Here is a 16183-nt window from a genome sequence, read left to right on the forward strand (position 1 = left end):
ATGGGGGCTGAAGCAGCAGACGGACACAGAGAGCAACACATTAAGGGCAAAAAATAAACTAAACCAAAAACAGGAAAATATAATTTTTTTTCACCGTGGCGGAGACAAAGGCAGGCTGAGTGCGTCAGAACATCAAACATCTTACTTTTCAAAAAAAAAAAATGACGTTTAGAGCGAGGGGGGTGAGACGGAGAAACAAAAAAAAGAGGGTGCACAAGAGAAACCAACTCCACCACAGCTACCAGTACAGCAATTAACAAAGGGAGCAGTACTCGCTCAATGAATACACCGGCTGCATTGTGTATGAATCTGATATTCAGCAAGTGAGAGATAATCCTTTCTCTCCGTTCTTTTAATAGGAAGAGCTTAGAGAGGGCCCTCACAAAGGTTCACCATCTGTATCCCCCATGGCTGCTGGCAGCGTATAATCCACAGATCAACTGTACAAGGAAATTAGGGCCATAAAAACAGAGTGGGGCCTCTTTTCTTCTTCTCTCAATTCTTTTCAAACTGTTCGCTAGGAAGGAAGCGACGTGGCTTATCAGTGAAGAGGACCTGAGAGGGAAACGGGAGGGCAACAGGCGGGTGGAGTTTCTATGAATACGCAGAGGGAGAAAGTGTTTTTTTTTTTTTTTTTTCTAAAGACGGAGAGGTAAAGTGGGCAAGAGCGAAAGTACAGGCGGGAGAGGGTGAGAGAGAGAGAGAGAAGGGGGGAGGAGGAGGAGGTGGTACATAATGGGAGGTGCATGGGCCAAAAGAGCCCAAATGAGAATGGCCCACTCCGGCAGAAGTTAATGACAGGGGATCAGAAAAGCAAGATTTCCATTCAACACTTTGAATTATTCAGGGTTGCAGGGCACCCATTTGCATTGCAGATGCCTTTGCTTTCCATTCCTCTACTGCTCTCCCTCCATTCTTCCTCCCTCTCCAGCTCTCTCCCTTTCTTTCTGTCTCCGTCTCGAGCAAGAGAATGGCCCTGCCTCAGGGTTAGGAGATAGACACATTCTCGGCTCCGCGGAGGGAAAGCTTTGCCCATGCAAAGCAGGAGATTATCTGCCATTTCCAACAAAGCCCAGGTTCAACGGTCACCGTGGCAAAGAAACAAATAAAACAAAGGTCAGAAAACATGCATAGTAAGCCGTGAGAGCTATCTGCCAGGGCCTTGGAAATATTATGAGCATGTCATATTCCATCACAGCTTTCAGAAAAGAGAAGCATTTGAATTCCACGCGTGTGCACGCTGGAGGAAGAGGGGAGAAAAAAAGCGTGTTGGAACAGAAAAAGAAAATCAAAAAATGACGGTACCTACAGACAACAAGGCAGCGACACGTCTGCAGAAGTGTACGTCTGTTGATGTGGTGCCTGCTGCTTTTGCGAAAGTGGCGGTTTGACGTCTCTGTCAGGCGGAGAGGCCTGCGCGAGGATGAAATGACAGCGGTTGTATGCCCCCTCGTACCATCCTGCGGCACGTGTGAGAGATCCGAGTTTGTCTTGTAAGGAGAAAAATGCTCAGTGCGGTGAGAGAGTCGGGAGGGCTGGAGGGTGAGGAAAGGGGAGGAGAGGAGGGGGGGGGATGACAGAGTGACAGGATGACTCATCATCTGCGTGGCACATCTTTCACCTAATAACACCCAAACTCTAGATCACAGAGCGGGGAACAGAGAGAGATGGAGGGACATAAAGAGTAAGTCAGAGACAGGGGAGGGTGGAGACAGATAGACTGCTCAACGACAAGGTCTTAAAGGAGGCGTTTGAGCTAAAAAAAAAAAACTGAAATGAAGATGACAAAAGTCTCAGCGAAAGAAGAGAGGCAACATCAGACGGCATCCTCAGTGCAAGTGACTTGAATCTGTGCGTATGTGTGCATGTTTTGCCCCTCAGCATGTGTGTCTGCGGTGATATTTCTGAGTTTGTAATCCAAAGCTCGTCACAACAGGGTGCTCTCTGACAGCAGTTTGCTCACAGGTTCCTTTATAACGGCATCTGTTTATTCATCACTTTTATTAAGTTGAAACTTGAGATAGAAGACAAGAGAGAGAGGGGGGATGGAAAGGGAGGCATCCAGTGTCGCGGCCCCGCTGCCTTGCTCGGATGTGTGCAGCAATGAGGCGTCGACAGCCACGGGACAGAATAGATTATGACTCCGTCTCTGCCGATAATGAACCCGTAACAAGAACGGGGCCCCGGGGCCGACAGGGGGCCGCGGTGCCAGTCAGCACTTTCCCCCCAACGCTCAGTGTGCGCTGTCGCTTCGGTGTGGGAGGGGAAGGGGAGCGAGAAGATTTCTTTAAAGCCACCCACTTTCTGTATCTATCATCAGGGGAGCGCAGAGATGGCTGAACTGGTTCAATCAAGATGGTGATAAGATGAGGAAAGCTGCCGACTCTGCAGCTCTCCACGACTGAGGCTCGGCTTAGCGCTGCCCATGGGGTCGGATGGAGAGAGGGAGACCGCTCATGCCATGAGATTTTATATGTGTGTGTGTGGTTTCCAGTCCGGTGTCCTAATCACTGCACAAACTCTATCAGTGAACTGCTAGCAAGATGAATAGCAAGCTTGTGTATGTGTTTGGTGTGGGTAAAGGAGAGCGGTGCTCTGGGGATTGCCTGTCCAGCCAGAGGTCAAACCACATCTCCTGAGATCAATAAAGCTGTGTAATGTTTCCAGGGCCTAATGGGAGATCCACTGCAGCTATTTACACAGCTTAACACACACAGACACACAAACCTGAACCAGTAAAAGAGTTTTAGTCTAAGCATGTGAAGTTGGCACATAAATTAAGAAACTGTCCGACACTGCCTATATTGGTATAAAAACTACAAAATACACTATCTTCAAAAAACCTACAAAATAATATTTGGTCAAAAAACTACAAAATAAAACTATGTTCAAAAAACTACTAAATACAATGTTCAAAAAACTACAAAATACACTATGTTCAAAAAACTACAAAATACACTATGTTCAAAAAACTACAAAATACACTATGGTCAAAAAACTGCAAAATACACTATGGTCAAAAAACTACAAAGTACACTATGGTCAAAAAACTAGCAAATACAAGGGTCAAAAAACTACCGAATACACTATGTTCAAAAAACTGCAAAATACACTATGTTCAAAAAACTACCAAATACACTACGTTCAAAAAACTGCAAAATACACTATGTTCAAAAAACTACCGAATACACTATGGTCAAAAAACTACTAAATACAATGGTCAAAAAACTACCAAATACACTATGTTAAAAAAACTACCAAATACACTATGGTCAAAAAACTACCAAATACACTATGGTCAAAAAACTACTAAATACAATGGTCAAAAAACTACCAAATACAATGGTCAAAAAACTACTAAATACAATGGTCAAAAAACTACCAAATACACTATGTTAAAAAAACTACCAAATACACTATGGTCAAAAAACTACCAAATACACTATGGTCAAAAAACTACTAAATACACTATGGTCAAAAAACTACCAAATACAATGGTCAAAAAACTACCAAATACACTATGGTCAAAAAACTACTAAATACACTATGGTCAAAAAACTACCAAATACACTATGTTCAAAAAACTACCAAATACACTATGGTCAAAAAACTACTAAATACACTATGGTCAAAAAACTACAAAATACACTATGGTCAAAAAACTACTAAATACACTATGTTAAAAAAAACTACTAAATACACTATGGTAAAAAAACTACCAAATACACTATGGTCAAAAAACTACTAAATACACTATGGTCAAAAAACTACTAAATACACTATGGTCAAAAAACTACCAAATACACTATGGTCAAAAAACTACCAAATACACTATGGTCAAAAAACTACTAAATACACTATGGTCAAAAAACTACTAAATACACTATGGTCAAAAAACTACTAAATACACTATGGTCAAAAAACTACTAAATACACTATGTTAAAAAAACTACTAAATACACTATGTTAAAAAAACTACTAAATACACTATGTTAAAAAAACTACTAAATACAATGGTCAAAAAACTACCGAATACACAATGGTCAAAAAACAAAAAAAAACCAAAAAAAAAAACCCTGCAAAATACACAATGTTCAAAAAATACCAAATACACTACGGTAAAAAAAATAATAATAATGTTCTCCCTCCTTGGCGCGGCCACGTGCTCTCATGATGTCTTGCACTGCATGCACGTGACGTAATGACATCATCACGCATGTAAAACATGATTAAAGGCGAAAAACAAAAGCCTTTTGCTCCCTGCTGCATAAAGAATAAACTGTAGCTATTATATTTTTTGTTTTTAAATCAATTCAAACAGGATCACGCCGACAGCGATCTCCTGCGACCGTTTTCGTGGGAGTCCTCTGGCACCTCTTCTCTTTGTTGCGACTTCTTGCACCTCACGTCTTGTGACATAATGATGTCATCATGCACGTATAATGCGATTAGTCAAAAGACAAAAAAAGCCTTTTCCTTCCTGCTACAAAATAATGAATGCTGTAGTTTTTATTTTAGATAGATTTAAACAGGATCACGTCAACAACAGTCTCCCACGGCCAGTTGAGGGGCCGCCCACGGTAGGTCTGTTTTCACGGGGTTAAAAAACACATTTATGCATAGAAGCGTTACCAAGACTTTCATGCTGCTGCAAAGTCCAGCAAATCAGCCCTCCTCTGAAACAGTATTAAACCCCCTGCTAATTTCTGTGTTGTGTTTGTAAGAGAGGAGAGACAGCATTTGTTTTCAGTATATGTAAATCTATCCTTTTAGGGAATAGATTTACATATTTAGTTCACTCAAAATGCAATTCCTTTTTTTTTTGTGCTCTCCAGTAAAACCGTCATCCCAGCTTTCAATCTTAGTCTCGTGGGAAACCTCACCGATAAGAGCCTCAAAGCAGTTGGCCATGGCGTGTCGCAGGTCCGACTCCCGGCACAGATCTGGTCCGTGAGCGTAAAGCATGAAGCGATCCAACTCCAGTTTCTGTTAAAAAAAAAAAGACAAACATTCATATCAGTGTGCCACCACCGACACCTCAGTAATAGCCTCTTGGAAAAAAAAAAAGTAATAGCATTTTTTGGTGTTGCACATTTTCATAGGCTCTCTACAGAAAAAAAAAGGGGGCCAAAAAAACTCGAGGGAAATGAAAAAGATTGCCTGCCCTTGCTGGAAAAGGTTCTACTTCATGGCACTGACAGATGTGCCCATGTGTTGTCCAGCTGTGGCATGATGCACTAAGCCGGCACAGGAGGAAAAATGTTCACACACGTGCACAAAATTACACTGCGACACAAACACAGACACGGCAGATAATCCCGAGATAAATTGATGGAATAGAAACAGTGGTGACCTTCATTCTGTCTGAAACGCAGGGACTTCTATCACTGGTTTAGATATTAGTGCTGTAAGTGTGAACAACAGAGAGGTGACTTGAAACTGCAGCTGACTTCATCTCAGTGACACTGAGAAGAGCCGATATTGTATTTATTATACTGGAAGTTACAATAAAGCTGTTATTACTCACCTCTGTCGCGCGATACTGTGAAACACCTCTATTCAACATGCATCTACCTGTGTGCCTGTGTGTATTCAATGCCACACAGATCATTTTGACTCTGTGTCAATCCTTACAAGCTGAGTCCAAAACCTTGCTGTACAGTACCGAATAGATTATTATCTACTAGCACTCCCGTCTGGACAATATTACACTTTACATCGTCCATTTTGAGTTCTTTAATACCGTGAGTGCTGTCTTTTCCTGGTTTTAAAGTCTGAATTTGAACTAACCAGACTAGTTCTACTGGTTTTTATACTCGTCTTCATCCACTTAGTCGTTAAATCCATATTATTGATGATTTTTATGAGTATTTATGAAGCGCTTTAGAGGAGATTTGGATGTTAAAGCAGCAGAAAGGACATAAAGAAAAGCACAGATAAATACATAATTACAAATAAATGATTAAAAAGTTTGTGAATTTTGAAAAAGAAAGGAGTAGAGCAGAATAAGAGACAAGAGCAACAGAGCAATTAATCTCATGACTGGGGATGCTGATACAGAAAACACGAGAATTATCTGCTTCTCAAAGCTGATATTTTTATATCTTAGCATTTTAAAAAGATGATCCTAACTTGTAGTTTGTTGCTCCTCAGATGTGCACAAAGTCTAAGATGTATGATTAATATTCTTTATAATAATTACGATTTGTCGGACATGTGTTGCATTTTGCTTCCTCACGTTGTTGACCAATTGTACAGGTACATAACACCACCTACTGCATCAGAGCGTGTACATGCCGTGTTATTAAGTCCATTAAAGCAAATTTTGCTTTGTATTATAATCTATAATTCTAGGTAATAATATCACTGATACCAATAAATAGCTGATTACATACATTTCCCAGTATCTGGTGATAATATCAGCCTGATATAGGTCAAGCATTGATGTTGACTGTTTCAGCGCACTGTGCAGAGTCACAATAAGAACATCTTCACAACCACATTTGAGGGATTATTTGTATATTGGTGCATATATGTGTGTATACTCCCTAATACCTTACATCGTGTATTGATCGGGCTTGACTATACACTTTATTTCATTCTAGCTGTTAATTGTTATTTATACCTTTTTATCAAAAGTTGTTTCTGTCCTCCAGTGTCTTTGTGTCATTTGTTCCATGATTTATGTGACTTTACACCTCTAACAGTGTAATTTCCCAGTGGGATCAATAAGGTGCTCTGCCTTTTCCCAAAAAAAAAAAAAAAAAGTTTCTCCATGTTTTAATATGTTTGGAGGAATTCGGGCAGCTGCAGGAACAATTGCTGATGTGGGCCTGTGAAGCACCGCTGAGACAGTTTATGTCAACTAAACCGCACAAATGGACTTCAGTGGAAAAGACCAAGATGACCTGCTTGAAAAATACGTGATGAGAAAGTCTTCCTCTAATTGACCCGATGGAGCCGGTTGCATTGTTCAACTTCCAGGGTTTGATAAAGCAGTGTGAGGATAAAGCAGGACATCAATGGAATAAATAAAAAGAATAACAACAGAATGCTTAGTTTGCATTTAATGTAAACAAGTGCTGTGATGTGTTGGACTGCAGGTCAGGGAAACTTTCTGCAACTATTTTCCCTGCGCCAACTCAAAAAGCAGCCCGACTTGGCTTTACTGGCAGCGCACCACACACGAAATACCCGGCAAAAAACAGTCAGGGTGCTATTTAATTACGCCTGATAACTGTTGGTGGTATCCCACCCCCCGTGATTGCACACACAAATTAAATCACAATTCATAAATACTCCAACTCAGAGGGAAAGCGTTCTGACTTTTAAGCCTTCCAAGTGAAGTGGCGGATTGTGCCGTTGCTCGCTGAAGATATTTTTTGAAAGATAATTGCGAGTGTTCTTGAGCAGACGGCTTTAGAGGAGCCTGGTAAACAACTTGGCAACGTCGAACACTGTATCACACTCACTTTACCGCGAGCGGCAAATTGAAACAAGCCAAACTGCTACACAGCACTAATGCAGATTCGGGCGGCTGCATCTTTGTATTCAGCGGGGAGCAACATGAAAGATTGAAGTTTTTAATTGCTTTCTCCACATCACGGGACGATTATTGTTGTGTTCTTTACAAACGTGCCAGTGAGCGAGGCTTGGCTGTACAACGCTGCCAGGAGAGTGAGAGAGACGAGGGGAAGCAAAGGGGGCCTAGCGATAACAGGAGCTGGAGAGTGTTTCGGGAAGACCTCTAGGGGCCCACAGGGACCCCTGCCGCACTAGTCTAGTCCTCCAAAACAACAACCTTTTAACTCCAATTACAAACCTGAGGGGGCAAGAAGAAAAAAAAAAAAACGAGTAGGGATGGCAGAAAGACAAAATTAGTGTTTTCCCAAGCGCCCCCTTAGAAAGAGGCAAAGTCATAACAGCAAGACAGAAAACAATAACACCGTCTCACACATGTCCTCCTGTCAGCTCGCAGACCTTCCACTGCTCTGACCTGCGCACTCATTACGAGCTGGAGGTGGGTTTACCTTGGCGAGCATGGCTAAGTGCTGGTTCTGTACGATGGCTGTTCTGTACGTGGCCAGGCCGCCCTCCTCCAGACTGGGGAACAGGTAGTACAAGTGGACGCTGTGGACGGAGAAATTAAGGCAAATTAGATCAGTGGGGTCAGAAGTCGAGATGATCAAAAATAATGTTAACAGTCGCTTGGACACATCTACATGTTCAGTAAATAAAAATACAGGATTACACCTGTTTTTCACTGTAAAACATCAGGTTAATATCATAATAAATGGCTGTAACTGGCTTAGGAGAAGTTAGTACGGAAGTCTAAAACATCCAAAGTACATCTAAAGCTGCGGTTCTTTCTGAGTTCACGGTACAGAAACACCAAACTTTGACTACCAGTTAGACTGAAACTCGAGATCCTCCTGAATCAAATGATATATGGCACTTAATGTTAACTGGCTGTATAAAATAAATAAATACCGGAGAATCAGGCGCCCCAAAAATGGTCTTGAAGGTTATAATATTGCAAAGTTGCAACTTTAATAACGGTCGTCAAATAAGTTTAAAGATGAACTACACTGTATTTATTAACCATTTACAAAGTATAATAAATATCAGTGACAGACTTACAATTGCTTAATAAATGGTTTGTTAACTAATTTAACTATAAACGGAAGTTTAATCAACAATAAATGTAAAATTTCTTAATGAATTGAATAAAAAATTAATAAAAACTGAACTAAAACTCTTCGTCTGGTCAAGAAAATAGTTAAAGCCATTAAGAAAGTTTAAGCCATTTGTTTCATGTTGCCTCATCCCGTGTTTACTACATTTTTCAAGACCATCCAATTAATTTTTCAGACATTTCCAGCACTTTCCAGGTCGGCGCTGGAACCCAGAAATGACGGCGGACGCTTCAGTGGTTCCACAGCTGGGTTCCGGGCGAGCAGGTTCCATTTTCATTACGGTCCAGCGTCTCCCTAACCGCGGCGTATCATTTGATTTCATTTGAATTAAAACAGGCCATTTAATTCAGTCATTTCTAATCAATGCAAAGGGAGGAAAGCAGGTGGCGTTCTGGGTTTTTTTTTTTTTTTTCCAAATCCACGAGAGGTCCATTTGTCAGGGTATTGTGATCTTGGTGTGAAAACAAAGCACTTGGAATTAATAAAAAGCACTTAGCGTAATGAAAAATAATTAGAGCGGAGACACTTGGTTCGCTGGCAGAGGTGTCAGTCAGAGAGGAGCGGCCAACTGGGCGGCCACGGCGGTCTCCAGGTTCGCAGCTCGGTTTATTAATCAGGGGCAGATTGGCTGATTCGCAAGAAAGCAGCCTTCAAAAAGTGAACTATCGACCCCTCGGACCGTGCTCGACATCAAAGTGAACTCTCTGGTTCTGGCTCTACTCTCATCTGTAGTCCATTTTCCTCGTGAGCAGAAAAAAAAAACATACATATTTCTACTAATTCAAACACTTACCTGGACTTTCAGCACCCCCTCTAATGAATTATTTACTTTCACCAGACCCAGGATCAAAAAATATTGCAAGTGGACTTTTTTTTTTTCTTTTTAAATCATCTGCTGACCCTTTAAAAAAAAGAAATCATCCTATGACCCCCCTCTGTTCAACACTGGCTCCCCGTGTTGGGTCTATTCAAATGTGCAAAATATTCTGTTGGCTGGACAGCACAGGCACAGATAGCCTCCAAGGGCAGCGCGCACTGGAGGGCGCACGAGGCAGTTGGCTGGATCTGCTGTACCCATTTAACTGGACAAGAGGCTGATAAATAATTCAGAGGGCCAGCGCGCAGGCCAAGCATGTCTCGTCAGACGCTAACAATCAAAGAAGGAAGGCAGAGGAAGAGGAGGGGGGGGGTGGAGAAAGTGGCGAAACATGCCCAGAGATATCCGGAGAAACAGAGGCTAACCACCTTCTTTGTAACACTGCTCTTGCTGCATAAGGAGCTGGAGCAGTGTCCTGTGTAACCCAGCGTCAGTTCCCATTAAGGTTTAAATCCTGCTCCTGAATGTTCACTGATGTGGAAGTGTTAGCATCGAGGGTTACGAATTAGATTTTGGTAGTGGAAGTTGGGCAAATGGAAGTCAGATTAAAAAAGAAAAAGAATCTATTCTTCCTCTCTGCAACCTATGAGAGTGTAAGAGAGAGAAAGAGAGTGAGGGGGCACACATTCCATCTTTTTCTTCAAGTAATATCCACTCTGAGGAGGAGGTAGAGGTGCAGCAGGTAGGTGGGCACTCTCTCTCAAGATTAATAATAGCGATGTATAATTAGCGACTGTGCTTAGGTAAGTGCCGGGCAGCAACGCCTGCACTCACCTGGGAGTCAATAACACAGAACAGCATTCGAGACAGCAATGCCAGACAGCTAATTGCAAGTTGTCATGGAGAATTTCAGGCCGTTGAAAAAAAATAAAAGGGGGGGGAGGTAGAGAGGGGGATAAAAAAAAAAAAAATTACATCCCAGTTCCAATTACCAGTAAATCACTGACTTGAATGGGTGGAAAGTATGGAGAGGAGTGTGGCTGTGACAGACGTAGACAGACAATGAAAGAGAGGGAGAAATGGAGTGAGAGGGTGAGAAGGGAATGGAGGGAGGTGGGGAGAAAAGGCCGATCGTGTTTTAGTCGGATTCAATTAGCGCTCGCGTCCATCAAAGATGTGCGAGCGGCTTTCTCACCTGGTGAGGAACTCGACGACGGCATCGCCCAGGAACTCCAGTCTCTCGTTGTGATTGATCCTGGACAGGACGAGGGGGAGGAGACAGAGGAGGGGGGAGGGTGGGGAGGGGTGGAGATGTGAGGGCAGTTGGGAGAAAAATGCACTTCAGGCAAACAGCAGCTCACGTTCAATAATAAGTAGTCGTTGCCCTTAAAATTAGCTCATTTCGTTTCCCCCGAGAGATCCCTTCCTTTCACAGTTAAAGTAAATTTTCTTGTCAGCGGGCCTGCCGGGTGTATTAATCACAAGAATCGCCCCTTTGATTGCTCCTGTGGTCAGTGATAGCGTGAACAGATATGTGCCCGCAGGCAGCTTACCTCGATGGGGAGGGGTCATCCTGCCCCAGACGAGACATGATGTTAATCAATGTGTTGATTCCTGAAAAACAAATCCCCCCGGGCGGAGAGGTTAGGGGCCGTGATAGACTCAGCGGTCAAGACATGGCGAGAGAAGCTAAAGTTACCCACCCTTCTTCCTCATGTACATGTGGTGGACCTTCCTGTCTCCGTACTTCGGCTGGCGGATGCCGCAGTTGGAGAGGGAGTTGCGGGCGTGATCGGGATTCATGCCGAAGTTGAGGTGGTGACTGGGGTGAGTCATGGCGAGCTGGAGGAGAGAAGGAGGGAGTAGTTCAACACTTTTCAACCAGTTTTAGGAAGCTTTCTAGACACTCAAGACACTTGATCTCTGTTCAAGCTGGATGAAGCAGAGCCTTGATTTACTGTCCTACTTGAGTTGTATTTCCTGCCCTCAATAAGTCGTTGCTCCTCGGGGGAGTGCTTTCTGACGGCCAGTCAACAGAACCCTCATGTACAGGCCGATAACTTGTGTACAGTATTCATTCACACACAGCTGTAAACAAACACTGTCTGTCAATAGTGTCAATACAAGTTAAAAGCAGTATGGTTGACTTCTCATTCGGTGTTAAACAAACTGAGAGGAGCGACATTCTGCCTATTGCATGTCGTGGTTCCCTGCCTGTTACGAGGCTGTGATGGAAGAAGTAATCACGTGAAACCATTTTGGATTCTGCACCATCAAATGTCGAAATAGTTGGTAAAGACAGGGGTCTTTGCAAATTCTGTAACATGCAAATGTATGACGGTAACGTTAAAGAGAGAACAAATCTGACTTCATCTGTTAAGCGAACAGTTCGGATCTCAGAACTGCTTGTTGGACGGTTGATCGTCTTCAGAAAAGCTCAACAACCAAGTGCAAACTATGAATGCTGTCTGAAAAATGCAATTATACGTGTAATCTGACTGCATCTATGATGGCCGTCTTTTGAGTCCAATTCCATCTTTTACGTACAGTGTAGCTATTTGGAAAAACAATGTTTGGACAACATGTTGTACAGTCTAAAGATGTTCTGTTGCCATTTCCTCTTTCCTGATTCTGATACCTAAACTTGCGTATCGGCCAATACCTAGCTCAGGTCTGATACCAGAGCGTTCAACAAACAACATCAGCAAATGTGGGCTGGCCGAGGCTTCTTGTGCAGTAAAAAAATCTGTTAAGTTGCAATTACGCGTGCCAGAAGAAATGGGATCCTGTTTCTGGGCTAATAAATTACATGGTATTGGATCCGTGCATTGGCTGGTGTACTCGCCAATATCTGATCCAGCATTTTAAGCTACATCTGAGGCATTTACAACCTGAGTACGAACGCATTCTTATCGACCATTACTTTACTCTTAGCCCGTCACCAAAGTGTGGCAGCTGAGGTACCGCAGATGACTGAAACATCAATACTTAAAGATGAGTGTAAAATTAGGATATGAGGGCTGCTTTCATTTGAAATTGATTTTATACGTCCACCAAGCATGTTGCGTTTGTTTGTTGGTTGGTTTGTCATCGAGATTGCACAAAAACTAGGGCCTATTTCAAGACTTCTCAGGGAATAACAAATCGATCTTGATGAAAAAATCAAGTGTATTTAGGTGGCTGGTATGTATGAGTGAGTAAATTGGATGACCTTGATCTGGTGTGCTTCAGTTATGTGATATGGGGCTATCGAGTTTGATACCATACTAGGCTTGACTGAATCAAAGTAGACTGTTAGGCCTTGGCAGAGGTATGCATTATCATTTTCGGTCTTTGTGGTGTTTTCAGTCTCATTCAATCTCTGCACATCTGCTTTTCAACATCCACTCAAGCTTCCAAGTCACAGAGCAGTAAATTATCAAAAAAATGCATTGACACTGAGTTGTTGTATTGTCCTGAGCACCACAGAGGCTTTTATTTCCTGTGTTTAGTTCCGTTCTGGGGCTTCATTCCTGGTCACAGAGGGTCAATAGCGTGCACAGAGAGCAACAAAAGCCAAACTGAGAGTGTTTGGACGGCAACAACACGGCCCAACCCCAGGCCTTGCATCCACAGAGCCTCATCAGTTTCATTTCAGCTTTTGGATAAAGGCTAATTACAAACAGTAACGGTGGTCAAAACAAATCATGTTTTTAATTTTGGATCAGCGGCTGCTCAAAGGAAAAAGACGAGAGGCATCTGTACTTAGGTGAGTCGCCGTGTGTCCCCCCTGCCTCTTTGTCACGGTGAAGTTGTTTGTACGAAATTTAATGACTTAAACTTTCAAACCCGTAAAGAGAGGCAAAAGTGGGAATTTAAGGTAAAATAAGCCTGAAGGAAACGCATTAGTCGACACTCAGCTTTGTTTGAAAAGAGGACGGAAACCGCTGTGCCTGGAAAGACTGCCGCGGCTGAACATCTCAAACTCGCTGAGGGAAGAAAAAGGGAAAAGATAGGACTCAGTAGGATATGTCAAGCCTTTATCAATCTTACATTAGGAGAATGTTAATCTCAGCCCAAAAAAAAAAGGGAAAAGAAAACTCCGACTACTCTCCCCCCCTGGGCTTGCTTTTCAAAATGCTTGTCTCCTTTCAGCCAACTTCAAATCAATTTCAAGCTCCAATGAGATATATATGTAAAACGTTAACAGAGAGGTTTCAATATTTATAGTTGCTCAAGAGGCCCTCAGCTTTGTAGCCTTGAACACAGAGATGACAAATTCAACAGTGATTGTATTTTTTTTTCTTCCTGTGGTTAAGAGGAACAGCGTTTCTTGGTGGGAGAAAAAAAAAGCTAGTTATTTGACACGACACAAGCAGAAATCTAGCAAATCTCAGTGCCGTCTTGACAGTTTGATGGAAAATATAAATAAAAACAACAACAACCACCACTTCTACTTCCAATTTCCACTCCCCCCATTGTGCGATGTCAGACACAAGTCAATGACTGCCTACTACACAGCCTGAACTACAGAGTTAGGTACTCTGAAGGAAATGCATCAAGCAAAAAAACATCAGTTACTCTGTAAACACTGCAGGTCCTTCACAGTTAAGGACAACATCCAACAACAATCTTGGCTTTTAAGCTGAATCTGTGGAGAGGATTGACGTCTGCACCCGTTCCCGTCAACATAATGACTGCGTAAAGTATAGGGGGGATTTGGATTTAGTGATCACTGCCTCAGCTGCTGCTCAACTGCCTTTGGCTAAACGGGTATAAACATCATCGCTCAGTGGAGAGCCGCAGACTTGACTGGAAAGAGTGTTGTTGGACCTGCATGCAGGGAAACTGATGGGCAAGCTGCCTGCTTGGCAAACAGCACTCAATGTCATTACCGTGTGCTGCATTATTAAATACAGTACACAGGTAAATCAGGATTCAGGGGCGAAAAAACACAGCAGGTACAGCCTGCGTTCACTCGCAAAATCTGAATATTCGCTCCTCTGCATTTTAATGTAAACGACATGGAGGTTACTCGTGATAAAATGTGCCATATATAACAATTGCCTTTGCGTTGTCCTTACAGTACATTGCTTTTTGGATCACAGAAGGCTCCACACTGACTGCAGCTAAATCAATCTGTCCCTCCGACCCACTGATCTGAACATTCACACCAGTGACGTCCAGCAAGGAGGGACAGCCAAAATGAGAACAGAGAGCCAAGTATGGGAAAGATTATTTTGGCTATCAAGCTTGGATTTTGTTCAGTTCTTTGAGGAATTTAGCTATTTTTGTCATCATGTTCTTCCCAAACGAGACAAAGTCAGTTTTATCAGTTTCACTGCTGAAGTTTTTGGCCAACTGCCATTAGGGTTGATTTACACCGATCAGCCACAACATTAAAACCACCTGCCTGCAGGTTTCCCTCATGCTGCCAAAACAGGCCTGACCCATCAAGGCCATCGGATTTGTTCTGGCAAGTCCCACTCGATCAGATTGAGATCTGGGAAATCTGGAGGCTAAAGGTCGACACACTGAGCCCTAGTCTTTTGCAGTGCTGCAATCTGCATTTTACTGCTGGGTAGGCCACTGCCATCAGGGATTACTGTTGCAATGAGGGGGTGTAAGAGGTCTGTACTGGCATCCACATGAATGCCAGGATCAAGGTTGCATCGTAATGAGAGGATAAATGTTTGAATGTTTTGTCTCTCTATGTTTGGTGATTAGGCTAAATAGGTTCATGCTTGAAGAGAGACAAAATATTTGGTTTACTATTTACTTAATCCAAACAGACTGGCTGATACAAGGGATTTATGGGTTGTAAAGGCCTTATTTAGACAGAATTGGTCAGACTTGCCACACAAAACTGACATCTAATGGCTCATTTATGCTCTACGTTAGATATGCATAATGATACTGTCTGTACTCTTTGTTAATTTTTTCCAAACCGCACATTTTCTGAAAGCTTACCAACCTGGAGCAGCAGAGCAGTACCTCCGCTGGTCATGGGGGGCAATAGTCCAATAGTTCAAGCAGGACACGACCAAAAAAATGGTGGGACTTTTTGAGGAGAGGTTATTTGAGTTGGTGAGAAGTTTTAAACGTGTGTTTAAAGGTGCATCACTTTTCAAAAGTTTGTAAAAGCCTGCAACAATGCTCTTTATGTTTTGTAATTGTAGAAAGTCCTCTTCAGAGAAAAGTACATGTAGTTCTGTGTATGGCGAACAAAACGCTGTACAATGGTTCAACTAAACTGACAACTGAGCAGGCAGAGAGAGATAAAGGACACCTCTGAGCAACAGTAAAAGAAGAATATAATAAATCACCAGTCAATGGTAAAAGATTGTGGAAGAGCAGCATCAGAATCTGTACAGATTTAAAAAGAGACAGGTGCCTGTTTCAGTGCCAAGTGCACAATAATGTCAAGCTGGAATTAAAAGGTGTGTTGCTTCAGGAAAGATATTCTTAATACTTCCAAATAAAAATAGATGGTTGGTGTAGGGTTAGCACTATTGGAATTGGATCACTTAATATCAGCTGAACATACTGTGGGGACTGAAGAATCACGGTTGAAACGTGGGACGAGCAATTCTGGAGAAAGATCAGTTCATTGTTGGCTCTCCCAGGTCATCAAATACCAGTCAGTACTCAGTTTGTTTATTGTCAAGTCTCATTCACAGGTGGGCATGCA

At 42.4% G+C, this 16183-nt stretch overlaps 1 protein-coding gene across 2 annotated transcripts in view; it reads right to left on the reverse strand.

The window, feature by feature from the left end:
• drosha (drosha ribonuclease III) overlaps positions 1 to 16183 on the reverse strand; it is a 108523-nt gene that overhangs the window by 49953 nt on the left and 42387 nt on the right. For both annotated transcript variants that reach the window (XM_030398737.1, XM_030398738.1), the window contains 5 exons: positions 11217 to 11355; positions 11067 to 11127; positions 10709 to 10768; positions 8031 to 8130; positions 4884 to 4986 (listed from right to left, as the gene is read on the reverse strand). In XM_030398737.1, coding sequence (XP_030254597.1) covers positions 4884 to 4986; positions 8031 to 8130; positions 10709 to 10768; positions 11067 to 11127; positions 11217 to 11355 — 463 coding nt within the window. The remainder of the gene's footprint in view (positions 1 to 4883; positions 4987 to 8030; positions 8131 to 10708; positions 10769 to 11066; positions 11128 to 11216; positions 11356 to 16183) is intronic.

This window comes from Sparus aurata, chromosome 19 (assembly GCF_900880675.1).
Source record: "Sparus aurata chromosome 19, fSpaAur1.1, whole genome shotgun sequence".
NCBI lineage: Eukaryota > Metazoa > Chordata > Actinopteri > Spariformes > Sparidae > Sparus > Sparus aurata.